Source organism: Balaenoptera borealis (genome assembly GCF_965194805.1).
Source record: "Balaenoptera borealis genome assembly, chromosome: X".
Taxonomy (NCBI): Eukaryota; Metazoa; Chordata; class Mammalia; order Artiodactyla; family Balaenopteridae; genus Balaenoptera; species Balaenoptera borealis.
The window spans coordinates 51185965-51208434 of NC_138881.1; the positions used below are offsets into that span (position 1 = coordinate 51185965).

A 22470-nucleotide genomic window follows, 5' to 3' on the forward strand; every position below is an offset into this window, starting at 1 on the left:
TTAGTTCTGATTCTCCCAGAATATGGTGAAAGTGACATAAATACTGAGCAGTTATGACACAGGGGACAACAGAGCATGTCCAGACTGGCACAATTGATGATAAATGGGGAAAAGGCTGTTAGGGGCAACTGCAGGGTTGTAGGAATATTGGCGGATGATTGATTGAAGAGAGGTAAGAGGGGCTCTCCTCTCCTCTCCAGTAAAAAGTGAAAGGGAAGAAATGAAAAAAGAGATAAATTCCCCAAAGCAACAAAGTAATTTTCAATATAATCATCACAGGAGGAAAATAACAAAATACATTATTAACCAAAATAGCAGGGCAATAAGATGCAGGGGAGCAGAGACGTTATGGACACCATAAAGGACAAGAAGAAAGAGAAAAAAGAGTCTTATCAGATTTTTCAAAAGAAAAGTGACAAACAAAGAGGGAAGCAGCAAAAATTAAAGAAGGGATCACATAATTAGAAGCCACTGGTGTCATTTCACACCTACTATAATGGCCACTTAAAAAGTATCTTCAGGGCTTCCCTGGTGGTGCAGTGGTTGAGAATCTGCCTGCCAATGCAGGGGACACGGGTTCGAGCCCTGGTCTGGGAAGATCCCACATGCCACGGAGCAACTGGGCCCGTGAGCCACAACTACTGAGCCTGCGCGTCTGGAGCCTGTGCTCCGCAACGGGAGAGGCCGCGATGGTGAGAGGCCTGCGCACCACGATGAAGAGTGGCCCCCACTTGCCGCAACTAGAGAAAGCCCTCGCACAGAAACAAAGACCCAACACAGCCAAAAATAAATATAAAAATAAATTTAAAAAAAAAAGACCTAAAGAAGAAATACATGGCGAATATCTTAAAAAAAAAAAAAGTATCTTCATATATATATTCACACACATACATGCACACTCTGAAACAAGCTACAAGTTCTTCAAGCTGTTCTAATTGGTGCATGCAATCCCAACTTCCAATGTGCAAAATGGGGAAGTTTTTGCTTAACTTGTTGGGAATTAAGAGAATCTTAAGACTGGATGAGAACTTAGTAACTGGGCCAAATGATCTCAGGGATCAGATGGGTCTATCAATCTCTCTTATACTATTTCTGGCAGGAAACCATCTAGCACATTTGGGGGTACATCTAGTGACAGAGACCTCGCTATCTTACAAGGCTGCTTAGTTCTTTATTGGGGTGGGAGAAGACTAAGATTAACAAGTACCCACTAGGTGTCAGGCCCTCTATCAGGCATTTTACATGCATTGACTTCATTTAATCTTCACAACAATCCTGTAGAGTAGTTATTATCTTCATTTTACAGATGATAAAGTGAAGGTGGAGAAAGTGAAGTCATTTGCTTGAAATCATGTAGTTAGTGAGTACTGGAACTAATGAGCACAAAATTGTCTGACCATAAATTTTATGCTTTTTCTACCACTCCACATTGCACCTATCTGCAAGGAAACTGTGGGAAAATCTGAAGTGCCAGGCTGAAATCCTGATATCCTCTGTCTAGTGCAACCCTCTCATCAACTAGTCTAGTTACTGCCAAGATAGAAGATGGATTTTATGCAACATGACCTGCTCTTAGGAAACCAATGGAGAGTCCCTGTCACTGTACCTCCTTTTAAATGTTCACAACTCTTTAATAATCTATTATAGGAGGGACCGTCAAGATGGCAGAGGAGTAAGACGTGGAGATCACCTTCCTTCCCACAAATACATCAAAAATACATCTACATGTGGAACAACTCCTACAGAACACCTACTGAATGCTGGCAAGAGACCTCAGACTTCCCAAAAGGCAAGGAACTCTTAAGGTACCTGGGTAGGGCAAAAGAAAAAAGAAAAAAACAGATACAAAAGAATAGGGATGGAACCTGCACCTCTGGGAAGGAGCTTGAAGGAGGAAAAGTTTCCACACACTCAGTCATTTCACTGGCTGAGATGGGAGGTGGGTGGGGGGGAAGCTTCAGAGCCATGGAGGAGAGTGCAGCAACAGGGGAGCAGAGGGCAAAGTGGAGAGATTCCCACACAGAGGATCACTGCCGACCAGCACTTACTAGCATGAGAGGCTTGTCTGCTCGCCCGCCAGGGTGGGTGGGGGCTGGGAGCTGAGGCTTGGGCTTTGGAGGTCAGACCCAAGAGAGAGGACTGTGGTTGGCTGCATGAACACAGCCTGAAGGGGGTTGGTGCTCCACAACTACCCAGGAGGGAGTCCGGGAAAAAGTCTGGAACTGCCTAAGATGCAAGGGAACATTGTTTCGGGGTGAGCAAGAGGAGGGGATTCAGAGCACCACCTAAACCAGCTCCAGAGATGGGCACGAGCCACGGTTATCAGCTCGGACACCAGAGAGGGGCATGAAACGCTAAGGCTGCTGCTGCAGCCACCAAGAAGCCTGTGTGCAAGCACAGGTCACTATCCACACTTCCCCTCCAGGGAGCCTGGGCAGCCCGCCACTGCCAGGTTCCGGGATCCAGAGAAAACTTCCCCAGGGGAACACACAGCGCATATCAGGCTGTTGCCATGTCACACCAGCCTCTGATGCCGCAGGCTTGCCCCGCATTCCGTACCCCTCCCTCCCCTGGCCTGAGTGAGCCAGAGCTCCCTAATAAGCTGCTACTTTAACCCTGTCCTGGCTGGGTCGGGAACAGACGGCCTCAGGTGACCTATGCTCAGAGGCGGGCTAAATCCAAAGCTGAACCCCAGGAGCTGTGCAAACAAAGAAGAGAAAGGGAAATCTACCCCAGCAGCCTCAGAAGCAGCAGATTAAATCTCCACAATCACCTTCATGTACCCTGCATCTGTGGAATACCTGAATAGACAATGAATCATCCAAAAATTGAGGTGGTGGACTTTGGGAGCAACTGTAGACTTGGGGTTTGCTTTCTGCATCTAATTTGTTTCTGGTTTTATGTTTATTTTAGGTTAGTATTTAGAGCTAATTATCATTGGTAGATTTGTTTATTGATTTGGTTGCTCCCTTCCTTTTTTTGTATATATATTTTTTTCCTTTTTCTCTTTTTGTGAGTGTATATGTGGATGCTTCTTTGTGTGATTTTGTCTGTATAGCTTTGCTTTTACCATTTGTCCTAGGGTTCTGTCTGTCGGTTTTTTTTTTTTTGTATAGTTTTTAACACTTGTTATCAATGACGGATTTGTTTTTTGGTTTGCTTGTTCTCTTCTTTCTTTCTTCTTTTTTATTAATTTCTAAAAATAATATTACTTTTTTATTTTATAACTATATTTTATTCTATTTGTTTCTTTGTTTCTTTCTTCTTTATTTCTCCCTTTCCTTCTGAGCCGAGTGGCTGACAGGGTCTTGGTGCTCGGGCTGGGTGTCAGGCCTGAGCCTCTGAGGTGGGAGAGATGAGATCAGGACACTGGCCCACCAGAGAACTTCCAGCCCCATGTAATATAAAAAAGTGAAAGTTTTCACAGAGATCTCCATCTCAACACTAAGACCCAGCTCCACTCAAAAACCAGCAAGTTACAGTGCTGGACACTCTATGCCAAACAACTAGCAAGACAGGAACACAACCCTACTCATTAGCAGAGGGGCTTCCTAAAATCATAATAAGGTCACAGACACCAAAAAACACACCACCGGACGTGGTCCTGCCCACCAGAAAGACAAGATCCAGTCTCACCCACCAGAAGACAGGCACCAGTCCCCTCCACCAGGAATCCTACACAACCCACTCAACCAACGTTACTCACTGAGGGCAGACACCAAAAACAACAGGAACTACGAAACTGCAGCCTGCAAAAAAGAGACCCCAAACACAATAAGTTAAGAAAAATGAGAAGACAGAGAAATACACAGCAGATGAAGGAGCAAGGTAAAAACCCACCAGACCAAACAAATGAAGAGGAAATAGGCAGTCTACCTGAAAAAGAATTCAGAGTAATGATAGTAAAGATAATCCAAAATCTTGGAAATAGAATGGAGAAAATACAAGAAACGTTTAACAAAGACCTAGAAGAACTAAAGAGCAAACAAACAATGATGAACAACACAATAAATGAAATTAAAAATTCTCTAGAAGGAATGAATAGCAGAATAATTGAGGTAGAAGAACGGATAAGTGACCTGGAAGATAAAAGAGTAGAAATAACTACTGCAGAGCAGAATAAAGAAAAAAGAATGAAAAGAATTGAGAACAGACTCAGAGACTTCTGGGACAACATTATCACACCAACTTTCATATTACAGGGGTCTCAGAAGAAGAAGAGAAAAAGAACGGGACTGAGAAAATATTTGAAGAGATTATAGTTGAAAACTTCCCTAATATGGGAAAGGAAAGAGTCAATCAAGTCCAGGAAGCACATAGAGTCCCATACAGGATAAATCCAAGAAGAAACATGGCAAGACACATATTAATCAAACTATCAAAAATTAAATACAAAGAAAAAATATTAAAAGCAGCAAGGGAAAAACACAAATAACATATAAGGGAATCCCCATAAGGTTAACAGCTGATCTTTCAGCAGAAACTCTGCAAGCCAGAAGGGAGTGGCAGGACATATTTAAAGTGATGAAAGGGAAAAACCTACAATCAAGATTACTCTACCCAGCAAGGATCTCATTCAGATTCGATGGAGAAATTAAAACCTTTACAGACAAGCAAAAGCTAAGAGAGTTCAGCACCACCAAACCAGCTTTACAACAAATGCTAAAGGAACTTCTCTAGGCAGGAAACACAAGAGAAGGAAAAGACCTACAATAACAAAACCAAAACAATTAAGAAAATGGTAATAGGAAGATACATATCGATAACTACCTTAAATATAAAAGGATTAAATGCTCCAATGAAAAGACATAGAGTGGATGAATGGATACAAAAACAAGACTCGAATATATGCTGTCTACAAGACACCCACTTCAGCCCTAGGGACACATACAGTCTGAAAGTGAGCGGATGGAAAAAATATTCCATGCAAATGCAAATCAAAACAAAGCTGAAGTAGCAATTCTCATATAAGACAAAATAGACTTTAAAATAAAGACTATTAGAAGAAAGAAAGAAGGACACTACATAATGATCAAGGGATTAATCCAAGAAGATATAACAATTGTAAATACCTATGTAGCAAACATAGGAGCACCTCAATACATAAGGCAAATGCTAACAGCCTTAAAAACGGAAAGCGATAGTAACACAATTATAGTGAGGGACTTTAAACACCCCACTTTCACCAATGGACAGATCATCCAAAATGAAAATAAATAAGGAAACACAGCTTTAAATGATAGATTAAACAAGATGGACTTAAATGATATTTATAGGACATTCCATCCAAAAACAACAAAACACACTTTCTTCTCAAGTGCTCATGGAACATTCTCCAGGATACATCATATCGTGGGTCACAAATCAAGCCTTGATAAATTTCAGAATGTTGAAATCATATCAAGTATCTTTTCCAACCACAACGTTATGAGACTAGATATCAATTACAGGAAAAAATCTGTAAAAAATACAAACACATGGAGGCTAAACAATACACTACTAAATAACCAAGAGATCACTGAAGAAATCAAAGAGGAAATCAAAAAATACTTAGGAAAAAATGACAATGAAAACACGATGACCCAAAACTTTTGGGATGCAGCAAAAGCAGTTCTAAGAAGGAAGTTTATAGCAATATAATCCTACCTCAGGAAACAAGAAAAAAATCCTCAACAAAACACAAGCAAACAGAATCCAACAGCACATTAAAGGGAACATACACCATGATCAAAGGGGTTCATCCCAGGAATGAAAGGATTCTTCAATATATGCAAATCAATCAATGTGATACACAATATTAAAAAACTGAAGGATAAAAACCATATGATCATCTCAATAGATGCAGAAAAACCTTTTCAGAAAATTCAACACCCATTTATGATAAGAACCCTCCAAAAAGTAGGCATAAAGGGAACTTACTTCAACATAATAAAGGCCATATATGACAAACCCACAGCCAGCATTGTTCTCAATGGTAAAAAACTGAAACCATTTCCACAAAGATCAGGAACAAGACAAGGTTGCCCACTCTCACCACTATTATGCAACATAGTTTTGGAAGTTTTAGCCACAGCAATCAGAGAAGAAAAAGAAATAAAAGTAATCCAAATCAGAAAAGAAGAACTAAAACTGTCACTGTTTGCAGATGACATGATGCTATACATAGATAATCCTAAAGATGCTACCAGAAAACTACTAGAGCTAGTCAATGAATTTGGTAAAGTAGCAGGATACAGTATAAATGCACAGTAATCTTTTGCATTCATATACACTAATGAAGAAAAATCTGAAAGGGAAATTAAGGAAACACTCTCATTTCCCACTGCAACAAAAAAAAAGATACCTAGGAATAAGCCTACCTAAGGAGATAAAAGACCTGTATGTAGAAAACTATAAGACATTGCTGAAAGAAATTAAAGATGATGCAAACAGATGGAGAGATATACCGTGTTCTTGGATTGGAAGAATCAAAATTGTGAAAACGATTATACTACCCAAAGCAATCTACAGATTCAATTCAATCCCTATCAAAATACCTATGGCATTTTTCAAAGAACTGGAACAAAAAATTTCTCAATTTGTATGGAAACACAAAAGACCCCAAATAGCCAAAGCAATATTGAGAAAGAAAAACAGTGCTGGAAGAATCAGGCTCCCTGGCTTCAGACTATATTACAAAGCTACACTGATCAAGACAGTATGGTACTGGCACAAATACAGAAATATAGAACAATGGAACAGGATAGAAAGCCCAGAGATAAACTCATGCACATATGGTCACCTTATCTTTGATAAAGGAGGCAAGAATATACAATGGAGAAAAGACAGCCTCTTCAATAAGTCATGCTGGGAAAACTGGACAGCTACATGTAAAATAATGAAATTCGAACACTCTGTAACACCATACACAAAAATAAACACTAAATGGATTAAAGACCTAAATGTAAGAGCAGACACTATAAAACTCTTAGAGGAAAACATAGGCAGAACACTCTATGACATAAATCACAGCAAGATCCTTTTTGACCCACGTCCTACAGAAATGGAAATAAAAATAAAAATAAACAACTGGGACCTAATGAATCTTAAAAGCTTTTGCACAGCAAAGGAAACCGTAAAAAAGATGAAAAGACAACCCTCAGAATGGGAGAAAATATTTGCAAATGAAGCAACTGACAAAGGATTAATCTCCAAAATATACAAGCAGCTCATGCAGCTCAATATCAAAAAAACAACCCAATCCAAGAATGGGCAGAAGACCTAAATAGACATTTCTCCAAAGAAGATATGCAGATTGCCAACAAACATATGAAAGGATGCTCAATATCGCTAATCATTAGAGAAATGCAAATCAAAAGTACAGTGAGATATCACCTCACACCATTCAGAATGGCCATTATCTAAAAATCTACAAACAATAAATTCTAGAGAGGGTGTAGAGAAAAGGCAACCCTCTTGCACTGTTTGTGGGAATGTAAATTGATATAACCACTATGGAGAACAGTATGGAGGTTCCTTAAAAAACTGAAAATATTACTACCATATGACCCAGCTATCCCACTACTGGGCATATACCCTGAGAAGACCATAATTCAAAAAGAGTCATGTAGTACAATGCTCATTGCAGCACTATTTACAATAGCCAGGACATGGAAGCAACGTAGTGTCCATCGACAGATGAATGGATAAAGAAGATGTGGCACATATATACAATGGCATATTACTCAGCCATAGAAAGAAACAAAATTGAGTTATTTTTGGTGAGTTGGATGGACTTAGAGACCGTCATACAGAGTGAAGTAAGTCAGAAAGAGGCAAACAAATACTGTAGGCTAACACATATATGTGGAATAAAAAAAAAATCCATTCTGAAGAACCTAGGGGCAGGACAGGAATAAAGACACAGACATAGAGAATTGAATTAAGGACACGGGGAGTGGGAAGGGTAAGTTGCGACGAAGTGAGAGAGTAGCATTGACATATATACACTACTAAATGTAAAATAGATAGCTACTGGGAATCAGCTGCATCGCACAGGGAGATCAGCTCGGTGTTTTGTGTCCCCCTAGAAGTGTGGGATAGGGAGGGTGGGAGAGAGATGCAAGAGGGAGGGCATATGGGGATATATGTATACATATAGCTGATTCACTTTGTTATACAGCAGAAACTAACACACCATTGTAAAGCAATTATACTCCAATAAAGATGTTAAAAAAATCTATTATAGAATTCTGACATGCTCAATGGCAATAATGACATAGAGGTTACTAATGAAGAATTCGGAGTCAGCTTGCCTGGATGTAATTCCTGGCTCCATCACTCACTAGATATAATATCACCTTGGGCAAATTATATAACTTCTCTGTACCTCACTTTACATATATTTAAAATGGGAAAAATAATAGTACTTACGTCATGGGTTTGTGGTGAGGATTAAATTGAGTTAATGAATGTAAAGGCCTTAGAACAGAATCATAGAGGTGAACAGTAAATGCTGATTCATTATTATTTTATTGTCAATCTGTATTTTCTAGAATCTTTTATATTTTGAAAATTGGTACATTTTCTCATCTATAGTGTTGTCATAGATCTCCTGTAACTCATGACTCTGTTGAGTTTACCTACAGCAATTCTGCTGGGGACATCTGAGTATTATTTCATTGCTCAGTGATGTATATATTTTTAAATTACATTACACCTAAATTCCATTAGTCTACAAGCTCTAAGAAGGCAGAGCTTGCTGGCACAGAGCAGGGGCTCAATAATTATAGCATGAAAGAATGAATTCAGAGCACTGAAGTGCTTTCTTACAACCTCAGATACTTTAGGTTTAAATTCCCCCTCAACAGGTTTATGCTCTTTTTCCCTTGACAGAGAAGTTTTAAGTTCCTGTGTTAATAGTAAATTATTTGTCCCTAGAAGGGAGTTGTCAGACTATCACTTCTTTTTTCTTCTTTTTTTGAAAAGATCTTTTTAAATCATTGATATTGTCCTAGAATCTTTAAAAACTAACTTTGACTCATTGTAAGATTCATGAAACTAATCTTTGTCACGCCTATTAAATATCCTATACATATAAAATATTACATATGAATATCTATCCACTTGCTATGGGCCCATGTTTCCTCCTCCTTTTTAAATATGAACTCATCAGAAAGCTTTATGTAGCCACATTTGATTACGTAGCTTTCTTGTCCCCTTTCTTCCCTGTAAAAAGGATTACTGTGGGGGGGAGGAGAGAAGATGGCGGAAGAGTAAGACGTGGAGATCACCTTCCTTCCCACAGATACAGTAGAAATACATCTACACGTGGAACTGCTCCTACAGAACACCCACTGAACGCTGGCAGAAAACGTCAGACCTCCCAAAAGGCAAGAAACTCCCCCCGTACTTGGGTAGGGCAAAAGAAAAAAGAAATAACAGAGACAAAAGAATAGGGACGGCACCTGCACCAGTGGGAGGGAGCTGTGAAGGAGGAAAGATTTCCACGCACTAGGAGCCCCTTCGCGGGCAGAGACTGCGGGTGGCAGAGGGGGGAAGCTTCGGAGCCACGGAGGAGAGCGCAGCCACAGGGGTGCGGACGGCAAAGCGGAGAGATTCCCGCACTTCCCGCACGGAGGCTCGGCGCTGACCAGCACTCACCAGCCCTAGAGGCTTGTCTGCTCAGCCGCCGGGGCAGGCGGGGCTGGGAGCTGAGGCTCGGGATTCGGTCGGATTGCAGGGAGAGGACTGGGGTTGGCGGCGTGAACACAGCCTGAAGGGGTTAGTGCACCACAGCTAGCCGGGAGGGAGTCCGGGAAAAAGTCTGCAGCTGCCGAAGAGGCAAGAGACTTTTTCTTCCCTGTTTCCTGGTGCGCGAGGAGAGGGGATTCAGAGCGCCGCCTAAACGAACTTCAGAGACGGGCGCGAGCCGCAGCTAACAGCACGGATCCCATAGCAACAGGGGCGCAGAGGGAAAAACGGAGAGATTCCCGCACAGAGGCTCGGCGCCGAGCAGCGCTCACCAGCCCGAGAGGCTTGTCTGCTCACCCGCCGGGGCGGGCGGGGGCTGGGAGCGGAGGCTCGGGCTTCGGTTGGATCGCAGGGAGAGGACTGGGGTTGGCGGCGTGAACACAGCCTGAAGGGGTTAGCGCACCACAGCTGGCTGGGAGGGAGACCAGGAAAAAGTCTGCAGCTGCCGAAGAGGCAAGAGACTTTTTCTTGCCTCTTTGTTTCGCGGCGCGCAAGGAGAGGGGATTCAGAGCGCCGCCTAAACGAACTCCAGAGACTGGCGCGAGCCGCGGCTATCAGCGCGGACCCAAGAGACGGGCGTGAGATGCTGGGGCTGCTGCTGCCACCTCCAAAAAGCCTGTGTGCGAGCACAGGTCACTCTCCACACCGCCCCTCCTGGGAGCCCGTGCAGCCCGCCACTGCCAGGGTCCCGTGATCCAGGGACAACTTCCCCGGGAGAACGCAATGTGCACCTCAGGCTGGTGCAACGTCACGCCGGCCTCTGACGCCGCAGGCTCGCCCCGCCTCCACTGTACCCCTCCCTCCCCGCGGCCTGGGTGAGCCAGAGCCCCCGAAGCAGCTGCTCCTTTAACCCCGTCCTGTCTGGGTGGGGAACAGACGCCCTCAGGCGACCTACACGCAGAGGCGGGTCCAAATCCAAAGCTGATCCCCAGGAGCTGTGCGAACAGAGACGAGGAGGGGAAATCTCTCCCAGCAGCCTCAGAAGCAGCAGATTAAAACTCCACAAAAAACTTGATGTGCCTGCATCTGTTGAATACCTGAATAGACAACGAATCATCCCAAATTCAGGAGGTGGACTTTGGGAGCAGGATATATTAATTTTTCCCCTTTTCCTTTTTTTTTGTGAGTGTATATGTATATGCTTCTGGGTGAGATTTTGTTTGTATAGCTTTGCTTTATAATAGCTTTATTTTACTTCACTATATTAGAGCCTCTTTCTTTCTTTCTTTCTTTCTATTTTTTGTCCCTTTTACTTTGAGCCGTGTGGACGAAAGGCTCTTGGTGCTTCAGCCAGGCATCAGGGCCGTACCTCAGAGGTGGGAGAGCCAACTTCAGGACACTGGTCCACAAGAGACCTCCCAGCTCCACGTAATACCAAACGGCAAAAATCTCTCAGAGATCTCCATCTCAACATCAAGACCCAGCATCACTCAATGACCAGCAAGCTACAGTGCTGGACACCCTATGCCAAACAACTAGCAAGACAGGAACACAGCCCCATCCATTAGCAGAGAGGCTGCCTAAAATCATAATAAGGCCACAGACACCCCAAAATACACCACCAGACGTGGACGTGCCCACCAGAAAGACAAGATCCAGCCTCATCCACCAGAGCTCAGGCACTAGCTCCCTCCACCAGGAAGCCTACACAACCCACTGAACCAACCTTAGCCACTGGGGACAGATACCAAAAACAACGGGAACTACGAACCTGCAGCCTGTGAAAAGGAGACCACAAACACAGTAAGATAAGCAAAATGAGACGACAGAAAAACACACAGCAGATGAAGGAGCAAGGTCAAAATACACTAGACTTAACAAATGAAGAGGAAATAGGTAGTCTACCTGAAAAAGAATTCAGAATAATGATAGTAAGGATGATCCAAAATCTTGGAAATAGAATAGACAAAATGCAAGAAACATTTAACAAGGACGTAGAAGAACTAAAGAGGAACCAAGCAATGATGAAAAACACAATAAATGAAATTAAAAATACTCTAGAGGGGATCAATAGCAGAATAACTGAGGCAGAAGAAAGGATAAGTGATCTGGAAGATAAAATGGTGGAATTAACTACTGCAGAGCAGGATAAAGAAAAAAGAATGAAAAGAACTGAGGACAGTCTCAGAGACCTCTGGGACAACATTAAATGCACCAACATTCGAATTATAGGGGTCCCAGAAGAAGAAGAGAAAAAGAAAGGGACTGAGAAAATATTTGAAGAGATTATAGTTGAAAACTTCCCTAATATGGGAAAGGAAATAGTTAATCAAGTCCTGGAAGCACAGAGAGTCCCATACAGGATAAACCCAAGGAGAAACACGCCAAGACACATATTAATCAAACTGTCAAAAATTAAATATAAGGAAAACATATTAAAGGCAGCAAGGGAAAAAAAAAACAAATAACACACAAGGGAATCCCCATAAGGTTAACATCTGATCTTTCAGCAGAAACTCTGCAAGCCAGAAGGGAGTGGCAGGATATACTTAAAGTGATGAAGGAGAAGAACCTACAACCAAGATTACTCTACCCAGCAAGGATCTCATTCATATGTGATGGAGAACTTAAAAACTTTACAGACAAGCAAAAGCTGAGAGAGTTCAGCACCACCAAACCAGCTTTACAACAAATGCTAAAGGAACTTCTCTAGGCAAGAAACACAAGAGAAGGAAAACACCTACAATAACAAACCCAAAACATTTAAGAAAATGGGAATAGGAACATACATATTGATAATTACCTTGAATGTAAATGGATTAAATGCTCCCACCAAAAGACACAGGCTGGCTGAATGGATACAAAAACAAGACCCATATATATGCTGTCTAAAAGAGACCCACTTCAGACCTAGAGACACATACAGACTGAAAGTGAGGGGATGGAAAAAGATATTCCATGCAAATGGAAATCAAAAGAAAGCTGGAGTAGCAATTCTCATATCAGACAAAATAGACTTTAAAATGAAGACTATTACAAGAGACAAAGAAGGACACTATATAATGATCAAGGGATCGATCCAAGAGGAAGGTATAACAATTGTAAATATTTATGCACCCAACATAGGAGCACCTCAATACATAAGGCAAATACTAACAGCCATAAAAGGGGAAATCGACAGCAACACAATCATAGTAGGGGACTTTAACACCCCACTTTCACCAATGGACAGATCATCCAAGATGAAAATAAATAAGGAAACACAAGCTTTAAATGATACATTAAACAAGATGGATTTAATTCATATTTATAGGACATTCCACCCAAAAACAACAGAATACACATTTTTCTCAAGTGCTCATGGAACATTCTCCAGGATAGATCATATCTTGGGTCACAAATCAAGCCTTGGTAAATTTAAGAAAATTGAAATAGTATCAAGTATCTTTTCCGACCACAATGCTATGAGACTAGATATCAATTACAGGAAAAGATGTGTAAAAAATACAAACACATGGAGGCTACACAATACACTACTTAATAAGGAAGTGATCACTGAAGAAATCAAAGGGGAAATCAAAAAATACCTAGAAACAAATGACAATGGAGATACGACGACCCAAAACCTATGGGACGCAGCAAAAGCAGTGCTAAGAGGGAAGTTTATAGCAATACAAGCCTACCTCAAGAAACAGGAAACATCTCGAATAAACAACCTAACCTTGCACCTAAAGCAATTAGAGAAAGAAGAACAAAAAAACCCCAAAGCTAGCAGAAGGAAAGAAATTATAAAGATCAGGTCAGAAATAAATGAAAAAGAAATGAAGGCAACAATAGCAAAAATCAATGAAACTAAAAGCTGGTTCTTTGAGAAGATAAATAAAATTGATAAACCATTAGCCAGACTCATCAAGAGAAAAAGGGAGAAGACTCAAATCAATAGAATTAGAAATAAAAAAGGAGAAGTAACCACTGACACTGCAGAAATACAAAAGATAATGAGAGATTACTACAAGCAACTCTATGCCAATAAAATGGACAACCTGGAAGAAATGGACAGATTCTTAGAAATGCACAAACTGCCGAGATTGAACCAGGAAGAAATAGAAAATATGAACAGACCAATCACAAGCACTGAAATTGAAACTGTGATTAAAAAGCTTCCAACAAACAAAAGCCCAGGACCAGATGGCTTCACAGGTGAATTCTATCAAACATTTAGAGAAGAGCTAACACCTATCCTTCTCAAACTCTTCCAAAATATTGCAGAGGGAGGAACACTCCCAAACTCATTCTACGAGGCCACCATCACCCTGATACCAAAACCAGACAAAGATATCACAAAGAAAGAAAACTACAGGCCAATATCACTGATGAACATAGATGCAAAAATCCTCAACAAAATACTAGCAAACAGAATCCAACAGCACATTAAAAAGATCATACACCATGATCAAGTGGGGTTTATCCCAGGAATGCAAGGATTCTTCAATATATGCAAATCAATCAATGTGATACACCATATTAACAAATTGAAGGAGAAAAACCATATGATCATCTCAATAGATGCAGAGAAAGCTTTCGACAAAATTCAACACCCATTTATGATAAAAGCCCTGCAGAAAGTAGGCATAGAGGGAACTTTCCTCAACATAATAAAGGCCATATATGACAAACCCACAGCCAACATTGTCCTCAATGGTGAAAAACTGAAACCATTTCCACTAAGATCAGGAACAAGACAAGGTTGCCCACTCTCACCACTATTATTCAACATAGTTTTGGAAGTGTTAGCCACAGCAATCAGAGAAGACAAAGAAATAAAAGGAATCCAAATCGGAAAAGAAGAAGTAAAGCTGTCACTATTTGCAGATGACATGATACTATACATAGAGAATCCTAAAGATGCTACCAGAAAACTCCTAGAGCTAATCAATGAATTTGGTAAAGTAGCAGGATACAAAATTAATGCACAGAAATCTCTTGCATTTCTATACACTAATGACGAAAAATCTGAAAGTGAAATTAAGAAAACACTCCCGTTTACCATTGCAACAAAAAGAATAAAATATCTAGGAATAAACCTACCTAAGGAGACAAAAGACCTGTATGCAGAAAATTATAAGACACTGATGAAAGAAATTAAAGGTGATACAAATGGATGGAGAGATATACCATGTTCCTGGATTGGAAGAATCAACATTATGAAAATGACTCTACTACCCAAAGCAATCTACAGATTCAATGCAATCCCTATCAAACTACCACTGGCATTTTTCACAGAACTAGAACAAAAAATTTCACAATTTGTATGGAAACACAAAAGACCCCGAATAGCCAAAGCAATCTTGAGAAAGAAAAATGGAGCTGGGGGAATCAGGCTCCCTGACTTCAGAATATATTACAAAGCTTCAGTAATCAAGACAGTTTGGTACTGCCACAAAAACAGAAATATAGATCAATGGAACAGGATAGAAAGCCCAGAGATAAACCCACACACATACGGTCACCTTATCTTTGATAAAGGAGGCAAGCATATACAGTGGAGAAAAGACAGCCTCTTCAATAAGTGGTGCTGGGAAAATTGGACAGGTACATGTAAAAGTATGAAATTAGAACACTCCCTGACACCATGCACAAAAATAAACTCAAAATGGATTAAAGACCTCAGTGTAAGGCCAGACACTATCAAACTCTTAGAGGAAAACATAGGCAGAACACTCTATGACATACATCACAGCAAGATTCTTTTTGACCCAGCTCCCAGAGAAATGGAAATAAGAACACAAATAAACAAATGGGACCTAATGAAACTTAAAAGCTTTTGCACAGCAAAGGAAACCATAAACAAGACCAAAAGACAACCATCAGAATGGGAGAAAATATTTGCAAATGAAGCAACTGACAAAGGATTAGTCTCCAAGATTTACAAGCAGCTCATGCAGCTCAATAACAAAAAAACGAACAACCCAATCCAAAAATGGGGAGAAGACCTAAATAGACATTTCTCCAAAGAAGATATACATATGGCCTACAGACACATGAAAGAATGCTCAACATCATTAATCATTAGAGAAATGCAAATCAAAACTACAAGGAGATATCATCTCACACCGGTCAGAATGGCCATCATCAAAAAATCTAGAAACAATAAATGCTGGAGAGGGTGTGGAGGAAAGGGAACACTCTTGCACTGTTGGTGGGAATGTAAATTGATACAGCCACTATGGAGAACAGTATGGAGGTTCCTTAAAAAACTACAAATAGAACTACCATACCACCCAGCAATCCCACTACTGGGCATATACCCTGAAAAAACCATAGGTCAAAAAGTGTCATGTACCACAATGTTCATTGCAGCTCTATTTACAATAGCCAGGACATGGAAGCAACCTAAATGTCCATCGACAGATGAATGGATAAAGAAGATGTGGCACATATATACAATGGAATATTACTCAGCCATAAAAAGAAATGAAATGGAGGTATTTGTAATGAGGTGGATGGAGTTAGAGTCTGTCATACAGAGTGAAGTAAGTCAGAAAGAGAAAAACAAATACAGTATGCTAACACATATATACGGAATCTAAGGAAAAAAAAAAAAAAGGCTATGAAGAACCTAGTGGCAAGACGGGAATAAAGACACAGACCTACTAGAGAGTGGACTTGAGGATATGGGGAGGGGGTGGGGTGGGATGTGACAGGGTAAGAGAGTGTCATGGACATATATACGCTACCAAATGTAAAATAGATAGCTAGTGGGAAGCAGCCACATAGCACAGGAAGATCAGCTCGGTGCTTTGTGACCACCTAGAGGGGTGGGATGGGGAGGGTGGGAGGGAGGGAGATCCAAGAGGGAAGAGAAATGGGAACATAATGTATATGTATAACTGATTCACTTTGTTATAAAGCAGAAGCTAACACACCGTTGTAAGGCAATTATACTTCAATAAAGATGTTTAAAAAAATAAATAAATAAATAAAATTAAAAAAAAAAAGTAAAAAAAAGGATTACTGTGTTTTGGGGCCTCCTTTTTAACTTTGCCTGAGGTGAGTGCCTTACTCGCCCAGCTCTAGTCCTGGCCCTTTTCCTTTGTAGATTTCCTTTGCCAAAGGATTCTTCATCTCCAGGAAGCTTTCTCCATTTCTTCCAGCTCTACCTCAAGAGGAAAGGCTTTTATAGCAATGGCAAGAGGTCCCTCAACCACCCAGCAGACCAAAGACATTGTATCTTTCTATACCTTATTTTGGCGCCATGGTCATTTCTCAAAAGTTTACTCCCTATTGCTGAATAGAAAGGCCTATTTCAGGTACCAAATAGAAATCCTCAACCATAGCCTCAACACAAACATCAGATATAGTTTTAAGGGGCTTTGAAAAATCAAACTGTAGCTGCTCATGCTCTGAGAAACCAGAGTCAAGAAGGCCCAGGTATGTGGATAGCTTTTTTCTGGAAGGGGAGGCCATGGTTCTTGCTAGAACAAGAAGGCTCCCATTGGAAGAAAGCTATGCTAACTTCAAGGTTTCTCTTGTTTTTGTCATCCTTGTTGCCTGCTACCCCCATCCTGCCAGCTTGGCTGGCTTAGCTTCTGGTTTCTCCTTAATCACTGGCTTCTACTAGCTGGCCTGGAGCTGACTCTTATTCCATTTTAGTTTTCTGCTGTCCCCTGGCTCCTAAACTTAGCTCACTGTCCATGTTGTTTCTTCCCTTTATTTCTAGCCTTTGCCTCACTATTTTGTGTTCTGGCTCCTGGCCCTGTCTCCTATAGCTACTGTTTTGCAGAGCTGAGTTTCACATTTTCCTTAAAGTAATCTCAGCCTTTGCTGACAGATGCTTAAATTAACAGGGTGTGAGTGGTGGGCAACGCTAAAATAAACTAGCTTTCTAATGTCTTTTCTGTGTCTCTCTACAACTGGTTGTTCTGAGTGTAAACATGCCTCAGTGGGAAGAATGAGCACATGCCTATTGGTGACATGACTGATATGCTGAGAATTTCCTTGGCTATGTAAGTTAACCCTCAAAAATTCTGCCTCCTGATTTGATGGAAGTCTAAGGAAGAGTTGGGGGTAGATAATAAGAGGGCTGAGTGTTTGGCCAAGTTCCAGATTCATACAAGTTCTCTCTTCCAGGGCCAGGTCCAGACCAAGGCAGTAATTTTCTCCATTAGCTAGACAGCTATCAGTTCCAGAGCTGGCACTTAAAGTTTATTCCCAAACATTGAGGCAGTTCGACTTGAAACTCAATTTGTTCCCTCAATCCACTGTCAAAGGCAAATAGCCAGAGATTTAATGCAAGATGTGGCATACACAGAGAACAGGGGGCTTAAAAACAAATGTGTGGTTCCTGTTCCAGGCTGGAAAAGATGACAGTGTTTAACCTAGTGCTTCATGATTTAGTATTCCCTTTCAGAGGTATCTGCTACTTGGTGAGGAAGAGAACAAAGGGACTGGATTATGGAAAAAGAGCCAAGGGTAGGATGGTGAATTTAAAAAGTCACTTTAAGCACTCTTTGGTTTTCCCCTCCTCTTTTACTTTCCCTGGTCCCAAATTCTTCCCAGCCAGTCCCTGGAGCTAAAAGTGATCTGAACTTCCTATCCTAAGGGAGGAGGTGGAGGAAACAGTATACCACCAGGAGGAATCAGGCTGAGAACATATGCCATCCTCCTACCTGCCAAGGAGAAGATACCAAGAAACAAACACTCATGCTGAGTTAATCACAACAGCAAGACCTTTTCTCAAATGGATTACAGAGAAGGGAGGGTAATGAAGAGCACAGTTGAGAGTTATAGGAATGTGATACAACTTGTATAGGAAATGGGTAGGGGAACAGGGAAAATTCCTGTATCACAAAGGTAAGGTATCTTACCTGTAAGAGTAAAGTAGGTCCCTTGTTGGTTCCTAGGGCAGTAAGGGGCCAGATGGTCAAAGCCATTAGAGTAGAAATGGGGGGAGGTGCTCAGGGAAGCCACTTATTCACCAACTGGGATAGAAATATTTCAATATTTTTAGCAACTGGTGCAAATCAGCAGGCTATCAGCTCTGGGTCGAAAAGAGTGAGAAAGATCGCCATGAAGGGCAGGAGGGAAGAGTGTATAAAAGATACCAACACAAACTTTACCAGTTTCAGAATTTCACTGCCCATAAGCCAGCCCTGCTTGTGATATTCATGCCATACCAGTGATCCTGATATGGAATTGCTGCCAATATCTTGTCTTGTTTTTGCCCAGCAGGGTTAGCCCACTTTGTTGGGAACTGGAGATGATGGAGAGGAAGGGTCTGGTACCCCCTGGGGTGCCCATCTCCCTCAGGGAAGAAAGGGGTGGGGTTACCTTCTTGCAGAGGACCATCTGGTGGTCAAACAGGAAGAAGACCCGCTGCTGGTTGCGGCCGTAGGGCTGATAGATCCACGCCATCTCCCCAGTGTAGATCAGCTCCGAGCTCCTGTCTAGGATGTCCTCGCCCTGGGAAGGACATGTGATAGTGAGAGGCAGCCAGGCAGGAGGGATGGCCCCTTCACTTGCCTGGAGGCACCTAGAGCTGGGCATAGGCTGGGACAGGAGGAGGACAGAAAGGGCCTGGTGAGGAAGAAAGGATGGAGGGAGGGACCTCTGGGAATCCCTGAAAGGCTCCATGAGCTATAAAGACCCATACTCTTGTTTACCCTGAGGCCAAATGAGCCCCACTACCCAGGACTGCTATAGTCCTTATTTGCCAGTTGCTCTCTGGCCCTAGAGGCACCAGCTGCCATGAGGTGTCTATCTGTCTCTCTCTCTTATTCTCCCTCTCTCTTTTTCTCTAAATTTCTCTTTCTGCCCCAATCTTTCATCCCAGTTCTAGACTTTTAGTCTCTTTCTTGTACCTGAAGAGTAAAGCCTGAGCAGGTGCTAGAAGTCTCTCTGCTTCCCAGACAAGTAAAACAAGACAGGGAAGGACAAGAAAGAGATGATGTTTGAAGGAGAGAAAGAGAATCCATTCACCCTCTTAAAATTGTTTTTCCTTCCTTTCTCAGTTCATTAAAATTTACTGATTAAACAGGAAATGTCATCACCTTGGTCTATTATCCAGAAAGCCTGAATAACTTGCTTATCTTTCTTGCTATGTAGAATCAGACACACACACCAAAAATACCTAACACTTAGCTAATTCTATTCTACAGAGTTTCCAAGGGCCTCTTATTTATGGGAACTCTGATATGTGGGGTTGTATGTCAGATGCCAAGCCAGACTTGGCCCTGTTCTCGAAGAGCTTACATCTCAGCAGAGGAGTCTAATATAGGTGTGCTCAGAACTCATGGAATGCAAGGCAAACCATGGGGACAAAAAGAAGTGGCCCCCTGACTCAGGAGAATTAATACTTATTGAGCACCTACAGGGATCAGACATTGTGCTACATACTTTCACTCTGTCTCTTCTGAGCATCACAGTAGCCCTGGTAGGTAGATAGTCTTGCTGTCATCTTTATAGTCTGAGGTACAAAGAGGTCAAGTGATCAGCCACAGCCACCCAGCTAGTTAGCCAAAGATCCACAATCCAACCCCAAGTTTGCAGATCCAGAGAGTGTGCTCACTTTTGCCACTATGTTATACTGTCTCTAGGCCAAAAAGTCACTGGAGGGTCAGTCCCTTCCTCTCTCTGGGTCTCAGTTTTCCAGCTGTTAAATGAGGTATGTGAGGATGACCTCTAAGGTCTTAGCCCTGACACACTAATGCTAAGATCTCAGCCTTGTACTGAAAAGCTTCAAGTCAAATTTAGAGATGGGGGTTCCCGCATCTCCCCAGAAACAATCAGAGGTAAACAGTCTAGGCAGGGCAGTGGCCCAAAGAGAAGGGTAGCAGGAAATCGTATTCTTGAGCATATCACTTTTTTTTCAGTCTAAGGGATGGGAAGAAAAAGGGGAGCTCAATGGAAATATTTTCTAATAATACAACCTCAAAAAGAAAGCTCAACTTGAGGACACAAGGAGAGGGAAGGGTAAGCTGGGATGAAGTGAGAGAGTGGCACGGACATATATACACTACCAAATGTAAAATAGATAGCTAGTGGGAAGCAGCCGCATAGCACAGGGAGATCAGCTCGGTGCTTTGTGACCACCTAGAGGGGTGGGATAGGGAGGGTGGGAGGGAGACGCAAGAGGGAGGAGATATGGGAATATATGTATATGTATAGCTGATTCACTTTGTTATAAAGCAGAAACTAACACACCACTGTAAAGCAATTATACTCCAATAAAGATGTTAAGAAAAAAAAGTAAGAAAGCTCAGAAATACTAGTGTGACTCCAGACTACACCTCAGGTGTTCCGTGGAACTTTGGTAAACACTCCTCCTTGAGGGGCCCACATACTAGCACAGAACCTCTGGAGGCCCAGGGCTAGGAGAAGAATCCCTCAGAGTGTGGGGGTCATGCAAGGTTTTCCTGTTGGAGGGATGGGAAGCTGAACGTGGTACCAGTCGGCCATTCCCCACCTTGAGGAAGGCCAGGAAGATGTACTACAGTCCATTTTGAATATGTATGAAGTGAAAGAATGCTATAAAAGGGGCCAATGCTATACAAAGATGGCCAGGATGACTTTTAAAGGCACAACTTGCTAAGCTGAGAATGATCAGACCAGGAGGACTACTCAGTGGCATCTGGTCTACACACTGTACCAGCTAGAAGCAACCCAATTCTATCAATTCTGTTTTAAGTACTTGCCATAAATGTCACTTGGTGCCACTCTACAAAGAAAAAAAAAAAACTTGAAAAAATACACCTCTATGCTCACCAAGCTGATTGTTGTCAGTTAACTCATCTCTGTTCCTCAGTTTCCTCATCTTTAAAATGATGATAATAACATTACCAACCTCATTTGGCTGTTGTAAGGATTATATAAGTTAACATATATAAAGTGTTTACAAAAGTACACATCGCACTGTAAGCTTCATATAGTGATAGTTATTACCTTGAATATTACTGTGTACCCTAAATCCTGTGCCACATATTCCCATTAATACTCACAACCCAATAAGGGATGTAGTGTTATTTGTCCCCAAACCAGGGTCAGAGAAATTGGAAGTAATATGCCGAAAGTGGCAGAATCCAGGAGAGAGTCGCTCAAAAGTTCATGCTCTAAACCATCAAACAACAGCAAAATAATAATCCCTTAGTGGAACAAGCAGCTGCCTTGGAAGATTTCTAAGGTAAGAACCTCAAAGGCTTCAGTTCTGGGCCCAGTGCTGCTGCCAGCTCACTTCCTTCGGAAGTAGCTTAATCACAATCTGTTTCCTCATTTAGACAATGGGGCTAATACAAAGGTTCCTGTTTGGCTCAAATCACATGGCTGCTTGAGAACACCAAATAAGCTCATGTAAGGGAGAGGGACCTCTCAGAGTTTAGAGCAATCAGACTTTGCCCTCTCTGCCCCACTGCACTACACAGTTCTTTGCCTTGACCCCTCAAGTACAATCTCTTCCCACCTCCCCCTCCTCCACATGCCTTCTGTTCTCTTCCATTCTTCCAGAATTTTGCTCACACTGTTTCCTCTGCCTGGGACATACTTTCCCTCACTGGATAGCCAAGGCTACATCTCATTCATTTCAATATCCCAATGCCCAGCACCTCATTCTAATTATAGGCTGATTATCTGATGTGGGGTTGTGCCCTGAGCACGTCAAGGGAGAGGACAAGGGAAATGCTATCCTTCTCAGAGTTCATATTCAATTCTGCCTGCTAGGAGGAAGGCAGGGAAATAACAAATCCATCCCTCCATATTTGATCTCCTGGTCCAAAGAGTATGCCTCATCAAGCAATTTAGTTTTAA

At 41.8% G+C, this 22470-nt stretch overlaps 1 protein-coding gene across 9 annotated transcripts in view; it reads right to left on the reverse strand.

The window, feature by feature from the left end:
• ARHGEF9 (Cdc42 guanine nucleotide exchange factor 9) overlaps positions 1–22470 on the reverse strand; it is a 231232-nt gene that overhangs the window by 44439 nt on the left and 164323 nt on the right. For all 9 annotated transcript variants that reach the window (XM_082376655.1, XM_082376656.1, XM_082376649.1 and 6 more), the window contains one exon: positions 19003–19134. In XM_082376655.1, the coding sequence (XP_082232781.1) occupies positions 19003–19134 (132 nt within the window). The remainder of the gene's footprint in view (positions 1–19002; positions 19135–22470) is intronic.